This window comes from Cinclus cinclus, chromosome 16 (assembly GCF_963662255.1).
Source record: "Cinclus cinclus chromosome 16, bCinCin1.1, whole genome shotgun sequence".
Lineage (NCBI taxonomy): Eukaryota > Metazoa > Chordata > Aves > Passeriformes > Cinclidae > Cinclus > Cinclus cinclus.
In genome coordinates this window covers 7055760-7071721 of record NC_085061.1, presented here as the reverse complement: position 1 = coordinate 7071721, position 15962 = coordinate 7055760, and the positions used below count along the sequence as shown (strand labels likewise).

Sequence of the window (15962 nt, the reverse complement as noted above, 5' to 3'; positions counted from 1 at the left end):
ACCTATTAGTAGCAGTGTCAAGAGGTGAATGCTCCTGACACAGCTTCCTAGACGGTGCTCTGTCCCATGCCAGCCTACAAAAGGAAAATGAAAAACCTGGTATTTTCCTGTTGGCTGACCCTTTCCTCCCACAGCTTCCTTTCTGAATAAAATGTTGACACAAACGGTTTTAAAAAACAACAAGGGGCAGTGGGAAGGAAGGAAGGAAGGAAGGAAGGAAGGAAGGAAGGAAGGAAGGAAGGAAGGAAGGAAGGGTGATGTGCGCCAGAACACTTCTGCTTACCTTTACAGACTTTTGATGCTGTTGGTATCCCGACTCCCACGGTAGGTAACTCACTAAAGATCTTTACTGAAGACTAAAGAAATCCCACAGATGCTCTGGCTCCTAGGGCAGTAGCAGAATCCTGTTACCCACACAGACGATGCTCACCAACACAAAACCCTGCACAGCCCAAGAGGCGCAGTCCCATTTCCATACCAGGCTCTCCACGACCCCAGTGGCAAGGAGAGCACCCAGCACCGGACCCAAAAAGAATGAACAAAGCAAGAACCAGCAGATAACATGCAGAAACGTCAGATGTCTCGGGCTCTTTACCAGAGACTTCAACTCACCTCGTCCCCCTTCACTACGCTGCTTCAGGCCAGCTCGGCCCACACCTTCCAGTGTTCTCCCGCTCTCCCCCGCTTCCTTTTATAACCCCCAAAGGAGTCTTTAGACCTCCACGAAAGAGTCAGGGGCTCTGCAGACACTTTCTGGCTCTTACAGACCCCTAAACACGACCCCAGCCGGCACGAGCCCAAGTGACTCGGCCCAGGCTCCTCTCGCTCCCGACCGCCCGGGCGACCCCCGACAGCCCCCGGGCAGGTCGCTCTGGGGGCCTCAGCGCTGCGGGGCCGCGCCGTGCGGGGAGGGAACACCGCTCCACAGCAGGGCTCGGGGCGCTGAGGGGGACGGGCAGCGCGGCGCTGTCCGCGACCCTGCGGCGCGGGGGTGGTGGCGGAGGGGCCGGGCGGGGCCGCCTCCCCTCCGCGGGTCACATGAGAGGGGCGGGCGGCTGGGCCGAGGCGGTGGTGGCTGCCGGGGCTGAGGTTGGCTTGGGAGGGACGGGTCTGCGGAGCGCAGCGGCAGAGAGCGGAGGCGGTGGTAGTAGCAGCGGAGAAGGAAGAAGAAGAGGACAAGAAGGGGAAAGAGGAGGAGAAGGAGGAGTAGGAGCGGCCGCGAGGCGCCGAGCGAGTGGAACGAACCCCGGGCCTCCCTGAGCCGCAGCCGCCGCGGAGCGCCCTGCCCGCGGTCCTAACATGGACGAAGAGGGTGGCGGAGGTGGCGGCGGTGAGTGCGGGGCTCGCGCGGGTAGGACGCGGCCGCTCAGCCGGCGCCGCGAGCGGCAGGACGGCGGCGGCTCCTGAGAACTGCTGCGGCCGCGGCCCCTGCCGGGTGCTGCCCCGTCCTGCCCCGCTCCCCCGGGCCGAGCCGCTGTATCGGCGCTACCGAGCAGTGCCCGGGCGGGCGGGGAACGGGCCACAATGGGGGCTCTGTGTCCCGTGCCCGGGCAGGTCTGGCGGGGGCGCGGCGGGTCCGGGGGCGGCCGGGCAGGGCAGGGCAGGCGGGTCCCGGCCCCGCCGCCGTGACAGCCCGGTGCTCGCTGCCGCGGCTGATCCTCCGCTGCGAGAGGGGAAGGGGCAAAATAGAAAAAAGTAGGCGTCTGGCGGTGCAGAAACACAGAAAAGAGTAATTAAGCTCTGCGAGGGCTCTGTTTGTGTGTGTCATCTTAATGGAGGCTCGGTGATAATCACGGGGTGGTTCAGCCAGTTTAAACAAGGTGAACTGTGTCCAAAGGCAGCGGCTTTAACCTTGCCAGCTACTACTTTTAGAAAATCCGGACTCGCATGTTGGGGAAGCTTTTATTTGTATTTTCTGTCTTTAGGAGACCGGCTTGCGCGCTGCCCTAGTTTAAGGCACTGCAGACGTGCCACACGCTTCTCTCCTTTAATTTATAATGTGTTTGTGAGTGCGTGTGTAAAGCTGCTGCCTGAAATAAGCAGTTCTTGTGTATCATCAGCGATAATGGTGGCTGAGCAGGAGCTGATCCTGCCCTGAGGCAGAGGGATCGACTGCACGGCCTGCCCTGTATTCAGTGTGTCTGTGACCGTCTGTGCCGGGGTGGTGCAGAATGGAGCGATGAGGGTATAGCTTAAACCAGATGCTAAACAGGCGGCCCTTGAATGCATTGGCTGATCTCTAAATAGGTAAAGTAAGGGCTAAGCATTGTATGATTAATAGTTGCGCGGTACTTGCTAATTCTAAATATAATTACCCAGAACTCGGAAATCGAGAGGGTGTGGTGTTTGTTTTGACAACTTGAAAAAATAATGCTGAGATGAATCAGAAAAATAATTCTTCAAGCAGTGGGTTGGAAATGTGGCCATTTCTCAGCAGGCATTTCTGCTTGTTTTGACAGTGATAGACTTAACTCTTAAAAAAATTTAAAAATAATCTGAAAAAGGAAAGCAAAAGACAAAGCTTGCCAGTCCTGAGAAGTTATTATTCAAAGCAGTTGAACACTGTAATTGTCGAGAGCAAAAAGCTCATTTAACTCAAAATATGTTATTTTCACAGCATTATGGACTTGCATCTGCAGTTAAGGGAAATGAACGTGCTTGTTATTTGCACTAACCCTGTATAATACAGTACTTAATCATGTGCAAAGTATAAACTAGAAAGTGGATATATTGCTGAATTAAACTTTCATAAGATGTTAAGCATTTCAAAGTTGGATTTTCATGGGAGGACAAATACTCAGGATCTGGGGACGACGCAGTCTGTATTTTGCTAAATGCTGATTCTGTATGTGAAGCCAAATTTGTACCTCTGGCATGTAAGTGAAACTAATATCACTTCAATACATACGTTGCTTTTTTGGAGCAGACTACAGTATAGTGTATGTTCGGCTTACTTGTAAAACAATTGCGGACAAGTAAGTCTGGAATTTTGTTCAGCATTTGGTGTATATGACACTGTACTCTGACTTCTTCTAAGTATTGTTCTTTGCTCTTGAAGAGAGACACAGTCTCGCTTTTTCTTAGGGATTGCCATTGATTTGGAACACCAGGAATAGTTAGGTAATTTCTAGCTAATGAATTGGAAAGTTGTTACTTTGTTTGGTTTTTTTTTTCTTTTTTTTTTTTTTAATGACAGGAAACGTGGATTTGACAGCCTGCTTTAAAACTCTTTATTGCTGTTGAGTAATGAGACCTGTGATACCTGAGCAATGAGACTCCCTTTGGAGCCTGACCAGGGCAGCCCAGTGTTTTGAACTTCTGCAGGACATCCTAAATCTTCATAAAATTGACACTATTGAGTGGGGAAACTCTTACAGCTAAGCTTATCACTGTGTACAAGTATGCAAAATTATTTAAGGACCGCACAGAGTCACCCTAATTAGAGACTTGAACTAGATAAGTATGTAAATATGTAGGACATTAAAGTATGATTCAGAAGGTAAGGTGCTATTCCCAGTTCAGCTCTGCCTGCTGCGCTGCTCTTCAGTTTGATTTGCATCCTATGCTTCAGTTCTCTTATTTGTCAAATGGGGTCAGCTGTTTTACCACCTCTGATAAAAACTGTGAATGAAAACAGAGCTGTGTAAAGTTGAAATTTATTATTTTAGAATCACTTGATGGAAGAGAAATGCTAATTAAGGAAATTGTTCTCCGTACCTCCTTTTCTTTTGTATGTGAGCCCTACACAGGGCCGTGCATTTATGTTATACAATCCACTTCCACACAAGCCTCCCATTGATTCCAGCAGAGGCTCTGTGCATGGATTATTGATGTGATATGATCCGAGTCAGTTGGTGTTTGGCTCAACTTTCTTTTTTTGTGTCCTGATTAAAATATCTCTGTGGTTTGCATGGTCCAGAAAATTTCTCTTCTTCCCTCTCCCCACTTGGTTTAAAAGCACATCTGGTGTGATTTGAGTGGCTTTTCTCACAGGCTCACAGTTGGGTGGTGGTGGTGCCAGTGGCCGGGACCCTCGCATTCAGTAGTGCTCTCGGTGTGGTCACACAGTGAGCGACTGATCCTCTGTGAAAGGTCAAAATATAGAAACAGTCAGTGCTGCAGGCACAGGATAGAACTCCCGTTTGTTTTCTGAATTTGACAGTCCCCCCAGTTCAATTCTGTGCCATTCCTCTAGAAAAAGACTGCAAGACTGGGTACTTAACCAGCTTCTGTATGTTTGTTTTATGCTGTCTCTACAAAGGGCTCTAAACAGACATGCCAGAAGGTTAAAGTCCTGCTTCTATTTGACAAATAGACCAAATTATAGCACTAATTATGGCATTGAGGTTTCACTGTTGTTCCCCAAGCTCTGTGCTTTATTTCTGAATGTTGAAGCTCTTCTAGGACAGAGCAGTTGGGTTGCCAAGCTCTGATAGTTGCTGGCTGTACTTGCCAGTGATGGTGCCAGGTAGCACATTGGGTCTGTGATGAGGACAGAATGGAGACAGTGCTTCATTAGGAGAGACACCAAGAGACCAGATCGTCACACAGAGGACTCGGGAGAGTGGATTTGCTGCCAAACCAGACTTAGCAGGATGACTTCTATTCTTCTGCAGGGCAAAGCAGTTACCTACTAATAGGTAAAAGCTGCTAGATGTAACAAATGATCCCGATTTTTCTTAGAAAAAAGTTTTTAAAACTGATTAAAAGTATATATTAATACGTTTTGGTGTGAGTGGCCTCATCTCTTCTTTCCACGTTGTAATATCTTTCGAAGATGAACCTTAAAGATACCAGAGTCCATGAAACCTCCTCATAGTTATAGACATTTGCTTTGCATTTAAGACTAATTCTGCATGTTTTCTTGTGAGTTTCTTTTATTACAAACAAATGTTTTTTAGCACAGAAGAACAGTAAATATGTTTCACTTCCTACTCATCAAAGCAGATAACTTGTACCAGTAGTTAAGTTGTCCCAAAAGTCCTTCAGAGGAGGGCTTGCCATTTTAAATAGCACTTTGAGGAAATCCCAAGAATATAAAAATGCACCTGAGTGTTTTACTTACCACTCAGCTTGGTTCTAGGGTGTGAAAAAGAGCAGATACAGAGATAGTCTATTTATGTAGTTTAGTTTTTTGTGTTCTTTTGCCAGCCAGCAGAGCTGCATGCTAAGTCTTCTTTGCTGAACAGATATTTCTTCATGCTAAACTAATCTCGTATTTCTTTGGATTACCTGTCAGCTCAGTAGGATCTTAATTTTTAGCCCAAATTTGTTTAATCTGTTATCGTGGCAGTAAAAAATGTCATAATAAAGTATTATCAATTATGTTGTACATATTAGTTATTTTTGGTGGTGTCGGAAAATGTGCTTCTTTGTTGCAGTAACTTGTTAGGTTTTACTTAGCCTAATGTTTGATATTTTTAGCTGTGACTTGGAAGAAAATGTGAAATTTTTGCTGTTAAGTGTTTCCAGAGGTGGTTGGTTGCCAAACTTGATGTATTGTTACATAATGGTATTTGGTGATATGCTCAGCAATGTAAGCACGCTGTGGATTTAGGGGAGCAGTGTGCATGTAACAGCATCTGTCTTTACTGTTGCAGCTGGGAAGGAAAGCTGTAGGATTTACAGGCAGGAGCAGAGTGTATTTTGCAGAACAGCAGCTGGGAATCACAGTAATAGCCACATGAAAGTGGGCTTCCTGTGGGCCACTGTTATCAAATGGATATTGCAGTCTTTTAATAAATATCACTTGGAAATTGGAGTTCCAAGAGCTTTCCAATTGAAGGGCTGCAGAAGGTGAGACTACACAGTGGTTTTTAAGATGTATTCTGCAGTTTACCTCAAATTTTTCAATCCATCATGTTTATTGCTTCTTTCTTTTTATGATTTTTGAATGCTTTTTCAAGGGGAAAATGAAAAAAATGGCTTTCCTCCATTTTCTTCCTTTTACAAGAGTATGTGGTGATAGGATGAGCGGTAATGGCTTTAAACTGAAAGAGGGTGGATTTAGATCAGATTTTAGGAAGAGGTTGTTCAGTGTGAGTGTGGTTAGACACTGGCACAGATTTCCTGGAGAAACTGTGTCTGCCCCATGCCTGGCAGTGTCCAAGGCCAGGTTGGATGGGGCTTGGAGCAGTCTGGGATAGTGGAAGGTGTCCCTGCCATGGCAGGGGGATAGAATGAAAAGAGCTTTGAGGTCCCTTTCAACCCAAACCATTCTGTGATTCTGTTTCTTGTCTTTTTGTCCTGTAAGTCTCTCTTTTCCTAGTGCAATAAAGGTTTGAAAAGCTTTGAAGTGTTCCACTTAAACTGTAGCTCTATCCTACCTGCTGCAATCTTTTGCCTCATTCAAATATGGAAAATGGATTAGTCTCATTCTTTATACACCCCTTTTTTGACTCCAAGGCCAACATTTGAGCTACCACTCCTCTCCTTTCCTTGCTGGAAGTCATTGAACAAGCTGTTTGCAGTCCATCTCTGAATTCAAGAGTATCTCCTTGAGGTTTATCCTAGGTCTTTTCCACACTTGTACTGACCCCTTGTACTCAGTACATTCTCTTCCTCCTCTTTGTACTGCCAGCTGCCTCTAGTACTGTTTACTATATTTTTCTTTTTGAAATCTTGCCTTTTTTTTTTTTTTTCCTTGGTCTGTTCTCTCCTTCTCTTCCTGTCTTACTTGCTTTTTCATTTGGAAGATTATCTTTCCACTTCCAACATTTTAGGTGAAGATTTGCAGGACTCTGTGCTTGCTTTAATGCTCTCTTCCTCTCTACATCTTGTTTCTGGATAACGAAATTTGCAAATAAGAGTGGAACTATCAACTCACAGCATATACTCTGTGTGCTCTGCATCCAATACCATCTGTCCCAGCTAAAATGTTGGCTTGTTTGACATCTTAAGATTGTGTAATTGTCATCTTAAGCTTAATGAGTCTGAAACAGAGCTCTTAATGTTGTTTCCACCCACTTCCTCTTTTTGATGTCTTTGGACACATGCTGGCATCCTGAGTGGTTATTGACAAGTAAATAGTGAGATGTTATAATATATTGCTTCTTAAAAAACAGTCTGTAGAGAAGTTGTAATAAAAACAGCAGTGAAAGGGCAATGCAATAGTATTGACATTCTTAAGAAATAAGTTATGTTCTATCCAATATTAATTTTCCTATTTGAATGCACAAACAGATTTAATCTGGTTATGGGATCATATTTTCTGTAGACATCTGCATGGGACCAGCTAGCACACAGGTTAGTATTTTGTGACAATTGATTGAATCTATATGGATTTTTTCCTTCTTTTAAAAATAATGTGATAGTTAATGATTTCTTCTTCACTTTGTCTCCCTGTAAGTCACGAGTACTTAAGCATGTACAAAAGGATTGCACTAATTTTAGTGAGGAGCCTGAACCTAGTGACCATGTGCTTCATTCACAGAGGATAAAAATAAATCCTTAGCAGCTGGATTGTTAGGAAAACCTGTCAATGTATAGACTTGTGAGGCAGGGATCCCAGGGAAGTGAAGAACATGTGGTGTTTTACTTTGTTTTATAGAAGCAAAGGAGAAGTTGTGTGAACAGATGTGCTGTTGGCATTTCTGAATTCTTCACTGTGCCTTCTTTTAGAGCAATATACTGTACAGGAAAGGTGTATGAGGTAGTAAGAGTCTATTTATGTCATGTGTATAATTTTAACATCTAGCAAATGAGTTTTAATTGCCTATGACTTCCTTGTTTTTAATTTCAACAATTTCATGGGAAAACTTAGTATTGCAAATTTTTTTGGACAGCAGTGTTTCCTCTTAGTGGGATAGACATACAAAATCTGCTAGAAAACCATGTGTTTTGTGGTCCTCTGAGATTTGCCTGCAGAAGGAAATGGCTTGACCTATTTGGTTGCTATGAAGTAAAAACATTCTTGTTCTCTCTCGCTTCTTTTTTTTTTTTTTTTTTGTGAACATCTGTGTCACATTTATTTCATTAATTTCTGAGGTTCTTTAAGCACATTATTTACTAATACAAAGTTTAAGGAAAGTAAAGTGATACATAGCTGCTTCCAAAATTTCATTGAATTTCTGATACCTGCTTTTAAATAGGTGTGATATCAGTGGATAGGGTTTCCAGTCAAACTTGACACATTGAAAGGCAAACACGAATGTTATCTAGTATTTCTTAGGGAAAAAATGTGTTTGACAAATCCTGTAGGATCTCATGGAGGTAACAGGAAGTGTTGCATGCTGGAACCTTGGGAAATCTAAATGATAATCTCATCTAGGATTTAATTTTTCAACAGCTTGGCCTTCTTAGTGTGGTTTTAGTGATTAGCCACATTTTCAGGCGTTTATAATAAAAAGAAATAGTTATCTTATGCCAGGTGTATGGAAGAATTGAAACTGATTCTGTTATTTAGCAGCATAATGGAAATTGTCCCAATGAGGATATATTGTATTGATTTTACTAACAATTCTTCTGAATTTCCATAAGAAAATTCTTCAACAAGAATCTAGGATGAGTCCATTTGTGCAAGTTGAATCTGAATTCAGATCTAGCTTTTCTTGTCACGCCCAAGGGGTTGGTTGGATTTTTTGATGTAAGCTCTTGATAAAAGAATAGAAACCAGTGTTGATTTTTAAGTGAAATACGTTGAGTGTCTTAACAAAAGAAAAAAGCTGTGTGAAAATGAGGAACTGTGAGTCTGTTGATCTCAGGGTATGGAAAAGGCTAACAGTAACTGTGGGAATTAGTTTTGGTGGTTCTTCTATCCAGCTGCTTGTTCTCACACAGCTTGTAGGAACATCATCTACTCAGTCAAATTAGATGGAAATTGAGTGCTGTGCAAGGTGTACTTGGGAAGGAGCTGATGGGTAGGGAAACAAATGTGGCCAATGTCTCTTGTGCTCACTCTTGTTTTCACACACATGCATGCACAAAAAAAGGCTGAAAAAATTAGCATATGCAAGTAAGGGAATTGCCTCACACTGTTTTCTCTAAGAGGAGCTGTGAGATGTAATCTCTTCATGAGTCACCTCTAAGTTTTTTATACAACTGCCTCATTAGTGTAACTTCTAGAATGCAGATTTTAATTTTTTAATATCTGATTCATATTGAAAAATATTATTGATGCTGTTTTTTGTTAAATTCCAAGTGTTCAAGAGTCTATTTGCTGTTCCATTTTTGCTTTCATGTGTTAAATACCATGTTCCTTAATAAGGGCCTTGTTTAGCTCACAGTCAGTGTTGTCTGTAGAATCAAATTCTGACACAAACAGATCCATTGCCTTGCTTACAAGAGAGGGAGAATTCTCAAAAGGGGTATTTGTAATTGCATTAGTTACTGTAAAATAAGGAATTATGGTTGCTTGAGGCAGTGGTTTTTTTATATTCAGCAGTCAGATTCCAAGTAAGGTTGTTTTGGTTTTTTGTTTTTTGTTTTTTTTGTCTTTCTTACTCAAATAAGTTTGTCCTAATGAACTTCCTGCCCAGTCACTCTGTTGCACAGAGCAGGAATTTTTCCCACCAGGCCATGTACTCTGAATACAAAATTGACCACTTTCAAATGAAATTTTTGAATTTGTAAAGCTGCTGCTTGTTTTTGTTTCACTGTTGTAACTGTCCAGCCAGGGGGTGTGAAGGAAAGTTTTTTTTCCCAGGAAGTTGAGGTTAAACCTCAGTGGCCATAAGAAAAGATGGTGTCTGTGTTAGGGAGAAACTCCATTCCCTGGGAAGAGCTTTGCAAGTTAAATGTGTTCTCTGACCATGAAACTTCTCATGCTTTCAGGACAAGGGCTGGGTCCTGCACAGGACCATGCTCAGTCCTTCTGGAGACCAGAAGGACCTGACTCCTCTCTTGTACTGGTGCAGTGCTCCTCTGGCTCTGTTCCAGGCAGGAGCTGCTATATGCAGACCCTGTGTGCTGATGATTCCTTGTAGCAGATCTGTGAATAGATCCCTGGACTTCACTGCATCTCACTACTGCTTTGGGGTTCTCCCTTTAGATTTTTCATTTTTTTGGTTCTATTTTTTAATTCTTTTTTCTTTTAGGTGAAAGGGTTCTGCCTGATACCCACCCAAAACAAGCATTTCATGTTTGCCTTAAAGAGCCCTTATGAGGCTGAAATAATCCTTGCTTTAGTGTTGTATTTTGTAAACGTGGTGTATGCTAATTGGGGAAAACTCACTTTGCATTTGGTATCTGTCATGTAAATGCATAAATGGGTAGTCCTCATTGTGGAAGTATATATTCACAGACTCAAAAGTAACTGTGTTACTTAACAGACCTTTTATTTAACTTCCTCTTCTGCTATTCAGTTTTGATCTACTATACCCTTTTGGTCATTAAAATGATCATATTATGTAGTAGCAGCATTTTAAAGCAGCATCCAACATTCATCTGGGGACAGAGAGAGTATCTGTGCTTGTGTTCCTACTATCTCTTATCAGTTGTGCTGCTATCCCTGATCTGCAGTTTGCAGAGTAACCATTTCATAACTGGAAGCTGAAACTGGTAGCCAAGGCTAGCCAGAGTTTAGGGAATTAGCTCTTTTGTCTTGGAAAACATTTGCAGTCACAGAAAGGAGAGATTAGAAATTTCCAGGTGTATGTGAGTAGCTTGTTCTTTGTGTAGATATTGCTGATTAATTCTGTAATCTCAGAATTGTGGGAATTTCAGGCTGAATCTTAAACCTGTATTCTGTGTATTATGTGTGATCAGCCTTTCTAGGCAGCTGACATTTCAGTTTGCTGTACATGTTTTAACAAGGATAGATGAATGGAGCATATGGAGCTGATTATTTTTTTGGCTATAGGAAGTGGATTTTTGTGCATTAAATATAGTAACTTTCTTTTTTTAAATATCTGAGCGGAAGTTTCCCCACTCCCAGTATTTTTTTTTTTTTAAATAAGAATACATGCAACTTTCTTCACTCTCATTTTGTGCAATGTAAGCTGGAAAGACTGCAATGTTTAGTCTTGGTCTTGTACCAATAAATGACATAGTATCACATGAATGTTTTAAAAGATTAGGTGATAAGAACAAACATATAAAAAATGCTGGTTTAAGTCCTTCCGCTGTGAATTCACTGATATTCAAAGTAAAGAGAATATGCGTTATCTTATTGTTCTTACTCTGCTGAAAACTTATATTCCTTTTGTATCTTCTACCTGAGTAGTAAGCCTAAAAAAGTAACATGTGTTATGAAGGGGAAAGGTTAGATGAAATTGGTAATCCAAATTAAATACAAATAATACTCTCAAGTTTATAGAGCCTGTGGGTGGGTGGACTTGGCAGATCAATCCGTTGTGGTATGTTAGACTTGAAAGAGCATATGGAGATGATTATTTTCTGGCATTTTGTAGTAGAAGTTTTTGAAGAGGGAAGTTTTAAATTTTTTTAAGTTTTTTTTTTTTTCTTTAGAAATGATGTGAAAAGTAGGAAGAATAACATCTTTTGCATTGAGTAGTAAAGTAGTTTGTTGTAGTAGCATATGAAAATAACAATTTATTTGAAGGTAAGCTGCTAAAAGAAATTCTCCTACTGTTTTCCTATTGGCTGTTCTGTTTTCTGAAGATCCTGCCCAGCTGGGACTAATACAGGATCCAGCTGTAACTTTTTTTTATTGTTGTTCAGATGTCCGGTGATGGTCAGATCTAAGTTATTGTGTGGAAATTCAGTAAAGGAAAAGGGTAGGGTGGGAAAAAAGTGACTCTCCATAGAAGTATTCCAGTAAAAGCAACAGGAACTAGGAGTATCCATTTCAGAACTCTGCCATAAATGCCATCCTGAAATACTTAAACGCCTTCAGATTTTGCTGTAGACTTTAAGTCATCTGCAAGGTTTTGGTTAATTTTTTAAACAGAAATGAAGTTAACTGGTTGGAATGGGAGGGTGCCTGTTCTTTCGAATTACTTAATGGAAGAAGATGCTGTTTTCTCATCCACAGTACAAGTTTTGGTCTCTTTACTCTTTACAGTATTGGTGCAGTATGTAATGCTACAGCATGGAGTAGATGAACAGGTTTGGGTTTACTCATTTCACTTATGCTGTGTTTTGCTAATTTTAGTTTTATAGAACCTAAGGATGTAAGAAGGGGAGAAGCCTGATATTTTTCTATTGAATTTGATTTGCCTTTGGTATATTTGGTGCTTCCAATTCTTTTAGGTATCTACTTCCTTTCCAAGTCTTCATTCTGAACTTAACTTGCCCAGGAGTCTATCAAATAGTTGCCTACATTTTAGAGTTCGTTTACAGTTACTCCAAGCCTTTAATTTTGAATGTCATTACTCAATCAGTTTGTAATTACACTAGTCTAATTTCAGAAGTTTAATAACAATAGGATACCAATTATAAGTCCTGGTTGACTGAAAGATACTTAATACTGTAAGTTATATCCATCAATACTGACCGTGAGGTGAATTTTAAAACATAATTACTGTCTCAGATATAATCTGGATTCTGCATTTCTTTCCATGTTCCTTAATTGGTTGTTGATATTAATAATTTTTTTTGAGGAAAAAGAAAAATAGATTTATGGTGGGTCTGTTGGCTGTGGAATAGCCTGGCACTTTGCCCCTCATTGCTAGAATAAAACAGCAACAACAACTTATTTTCCTTCCTGGGCAAGTAGGAGCTAATCTTTGGCTTCAGAGTAGAAATGAAATGTGGACAAATGCTGTGCTTTGAAGGGAGAACACTTCTAACACAAACCAATTGCAATGCAGAAACATCTGTGATGTCCTTCTTTTACTTACATACAATATTTTAAATGAATACCATGCAAATAATTCACTTTACTTTTTTTTTTTTTTTTTTTACATTTGCAGGGATTAAATAACCAGTATTGCATTTTGTTCTTGTTTAGTAAGAATGGTAGTCAGAGTTCTTTTATCCCGATTTCTAGAGGCTATGATCTTTATATGAATTGTGAAGATCCTAAAGGAATCTCTCAGTTAATTGTTTTCTTAAAGTGCAGGTCCTCTTCCAGTGCATTTTTCAAAATTGGTTTTATGTAGACTCTGCCAGTGTCAAAGACCATTAAGATACAGCAGCTAGAACTAGAAAATTGACTTACAGATTTTCTTTAGGATGTTTTGGCTGTATTAATGACACATTATAAGGAATGTAAAGGAAATATTTGTGGCCTAAGAATAAAATCTGCCAGCTAAGTTGAAGAAAGTGGTATGATAATGTCTTGCATCTTGGATAGGGAGAGAACACTGCACTGCAACTATTGCTGTATTGTGTCTTTCTCTGGTGCTCATATGGACTTAGGAGATGATTTTCTAATGTGATGGGAGAACATTAAAAGGTCCTTCTCACATTGGCAAAATAATAGTACAACAATTCTAGCAAAGTTTTGGCTTTTCACTACCTCATTTTACATTTTTAAGAAAGGGTTTCCTGCTGAACAGCACATGTTAGTCTGATAGCATTTTCCTGTATTTGAATTGTGAACAGTCAAATGACTCAAAAAAATGTATGTTGAAGTAGATACAGGGTTTTAGCATAGAATATGTGCATACAATAAATCTATTCAACTAATCAGTCTGCTTCCTTTCTCTCCCACCCCCTTACAGCTGGAAGTTCATCAGCTTCTGCTACTATATCTAGCTTCCTCTTGAGACTTTCTGGTTTAGAGCTAACAGTGGTGGCAGGCATTAGTGAACAATGTCATTATTATATTCTTTGGGTCTGTATAAGTTGTCATTTTCCATTGCTGCTGTTTCTAATGGAAAATATGTCATCTATTTAGTACGAGCATATTATGAGTGCCGTGCAAAGTTGCATACTGCAGGGTTTAGTGAAAGCATGTACATCATCATTAAATCAATATAAAATATTTCTAGATTTCATTAGTGGCCAATTTGGCCAATTTTAAAATGGAAAATTTATGATAAGGTTTTATTTTTGTAAGTTCTTAGATACTATAATGCAGGATGTATAGACTTGCATTGTTAGTTAGTTCATAATTAATTATGCTTTGAGGTTCTTTATGTTAAGACTTTGTTTTGAGGCACAAAGAATGTGAAAGAATGCAAAAAAAAGAAAAATAAGATGCTTCCAGTTGTCTTATCAGTTGTGACCTTCATGACAGTACTTGCAGTCAGATCTACTGGAATCTAATAGCCTGATTAAAAATTGTTAAACCTTATTTTTGTTGACCTTTCTTTTTAAAGTGTCACAATGTAATCTTTCAGGAACAGCTTCTGGAGAAGCTGAATTTGGAGATCCTGGTAGAACATCTGCAGGGTCAGTTGAGTATGGTGATTGGGTGTTCTGCTTGAGCTTCAACTGCTTCAACAAAGTTTCAAGATCCACTTTAAGATATTTAGAAAAGGTAGAATAGATACTATGACTAAAGAATCTTTTAGAAGTAATTTTTGTATGATTTTCAAGTGGACTGTAGACTGCTGCCTTTGCGTATGTGTGTTGGAATTATTGGGGATGAAAGTATAGCCTTAATAGTGCCACTGCTTTTATTACCAACCACTTCTTTCAGTGTTCAAGAAATCGTTAAAACAATGAAGGTGTTTTGTACTCGCTGCTGCACTGTCCGTGTCTGTGATACACAGAAGTATTTCTGAGCTGTACTAATAAGTTTTCCCACTGATAAGTTTTCCCACTGTTCAGTATGTGAGCTATGTTGGTGGAGCTGCAGACACTGTTGCTACAGACTGCTTAACAGAAGTTAGAGCTTGGTATTTCTGGTTGCCCTAAGGCAAATTTAGGATAATTGCAAGTATGTTAATATGAGCCAGATTTTTTCAGTCTTACACAAAGTTTGTCTTTGTATAATGAAAGCTTGTGCCAGGTAGAGCACTGCTCTGAAGGCACTACCTCTTTGCAAAGATGTTTAGCAGAGGCTACATCTGACCACACTGTCAATGGAACTGGTGTCTGCAGGTGAAAAAATCAGGATCTGCTATAGGTTTTACCTGTTTAGGAAGTGATATCTTTTATTGTTACCTTTTGTGCCATATTGAGGGGTAGCAGAACTAAAATATATAGTCCTACTTAATTGTTTCCTAGTCAACAAAAGTCTTTTGTATTTGGGCATGACACAATGAAGTGGAAATATTAGAAAAAATGTTTATTATAGTAGCAGTGGCTGCTGGTAGATTTAAAAACGAGATTGAGGGTTGAATCCCAGTTAGTTGCTTACATTTTCAGGGAAGATTCTGAATCTCAGACACTGAGAGTAACAAAACTAAATTGCTTAGGTCTTTGAAGTTGTATGGAAATGATTTTTTTCTTGTTAGGTACTTAGCTGAGAAAAATGACTAAGTTACTTGAAAATAAAGTACAAAAGATTATGTGTTCAGATTATTTTTCACTGATCTCTTGAAGGAATGCAGTGATTTTGCCAGTAAGGAGCAGAGAAAACAGCTTAGAAAGGGCAATGTAATATTTCAGCGGATTTAGTTGAAACAGTTGGGGAAAGTTTAAATAGGAAGAATGTATTTATTCAAATGAGTTTTTGATCAGAATGCCAGGAAGTCTGCCTGGAGTTTGAAAAATGTTTCTTTTAGTCACCTATAACTTATATCTGTACTTAGAAGAGTTTCAGCAGATGTTGAATGGGCTCTATTTTGGAAGTATGGTGAAGCAGATTTGGTATGACTGCTGATGGTCTTTTGCCAAGCAAAGAATGAGGGACTGGGAGTTTGACCTTATGGTAAATGGATCCATCCAACAGACTTGTTTTCAGTGGGCCAGATAGAAAGCTCTTTTATATCTGAATTAGTGACCTGTCAAACTAATTGTTTCATGGTGTGATGGCAACCGGCAATTCACAAAAGCTGTGTATACTCTTCTGAGGAATCTGAAAATGCTTCACAGTCTTAAACAAAGCTTTGCTATTCCTTCACCAGCAAATCTGTGAGTAAATTCCCAGCTCTCTGCGTGCCCTCTCAGACTTAAGACAACGTGACCAATGGGCCTGTTGATGTAATATTAAGAAACTGGAGCAATTC

General features: G+C 40.3%; 1 protein-coding gene across 2 annotated transcripts in view; it reads left to right on the top strand.

Moving 5' to 3' along the window:
* Window positions 1–1090: 1090 nt before the first annotated feature.
* Window positions 1091–15962, top strand: part of CYTH3 (cytohesin 3) — a 47038-nt gene continuing 32166 nt past the window's right edge. For both annotated transcript variants that reach the window (XM_062503447.1, XM_062503448.1), the window contains exon 1: window positions 1091–1330. In XM_062503447.1, coding sequence (XP_062359431.1) covers window positions 1300–1330 — 31 coding nt within the window. In that variant the 5' untranslated portion in view covers window positions 1091–1299. The remainder of the gene's footprint in view (window positions 1331–15962) is intronic.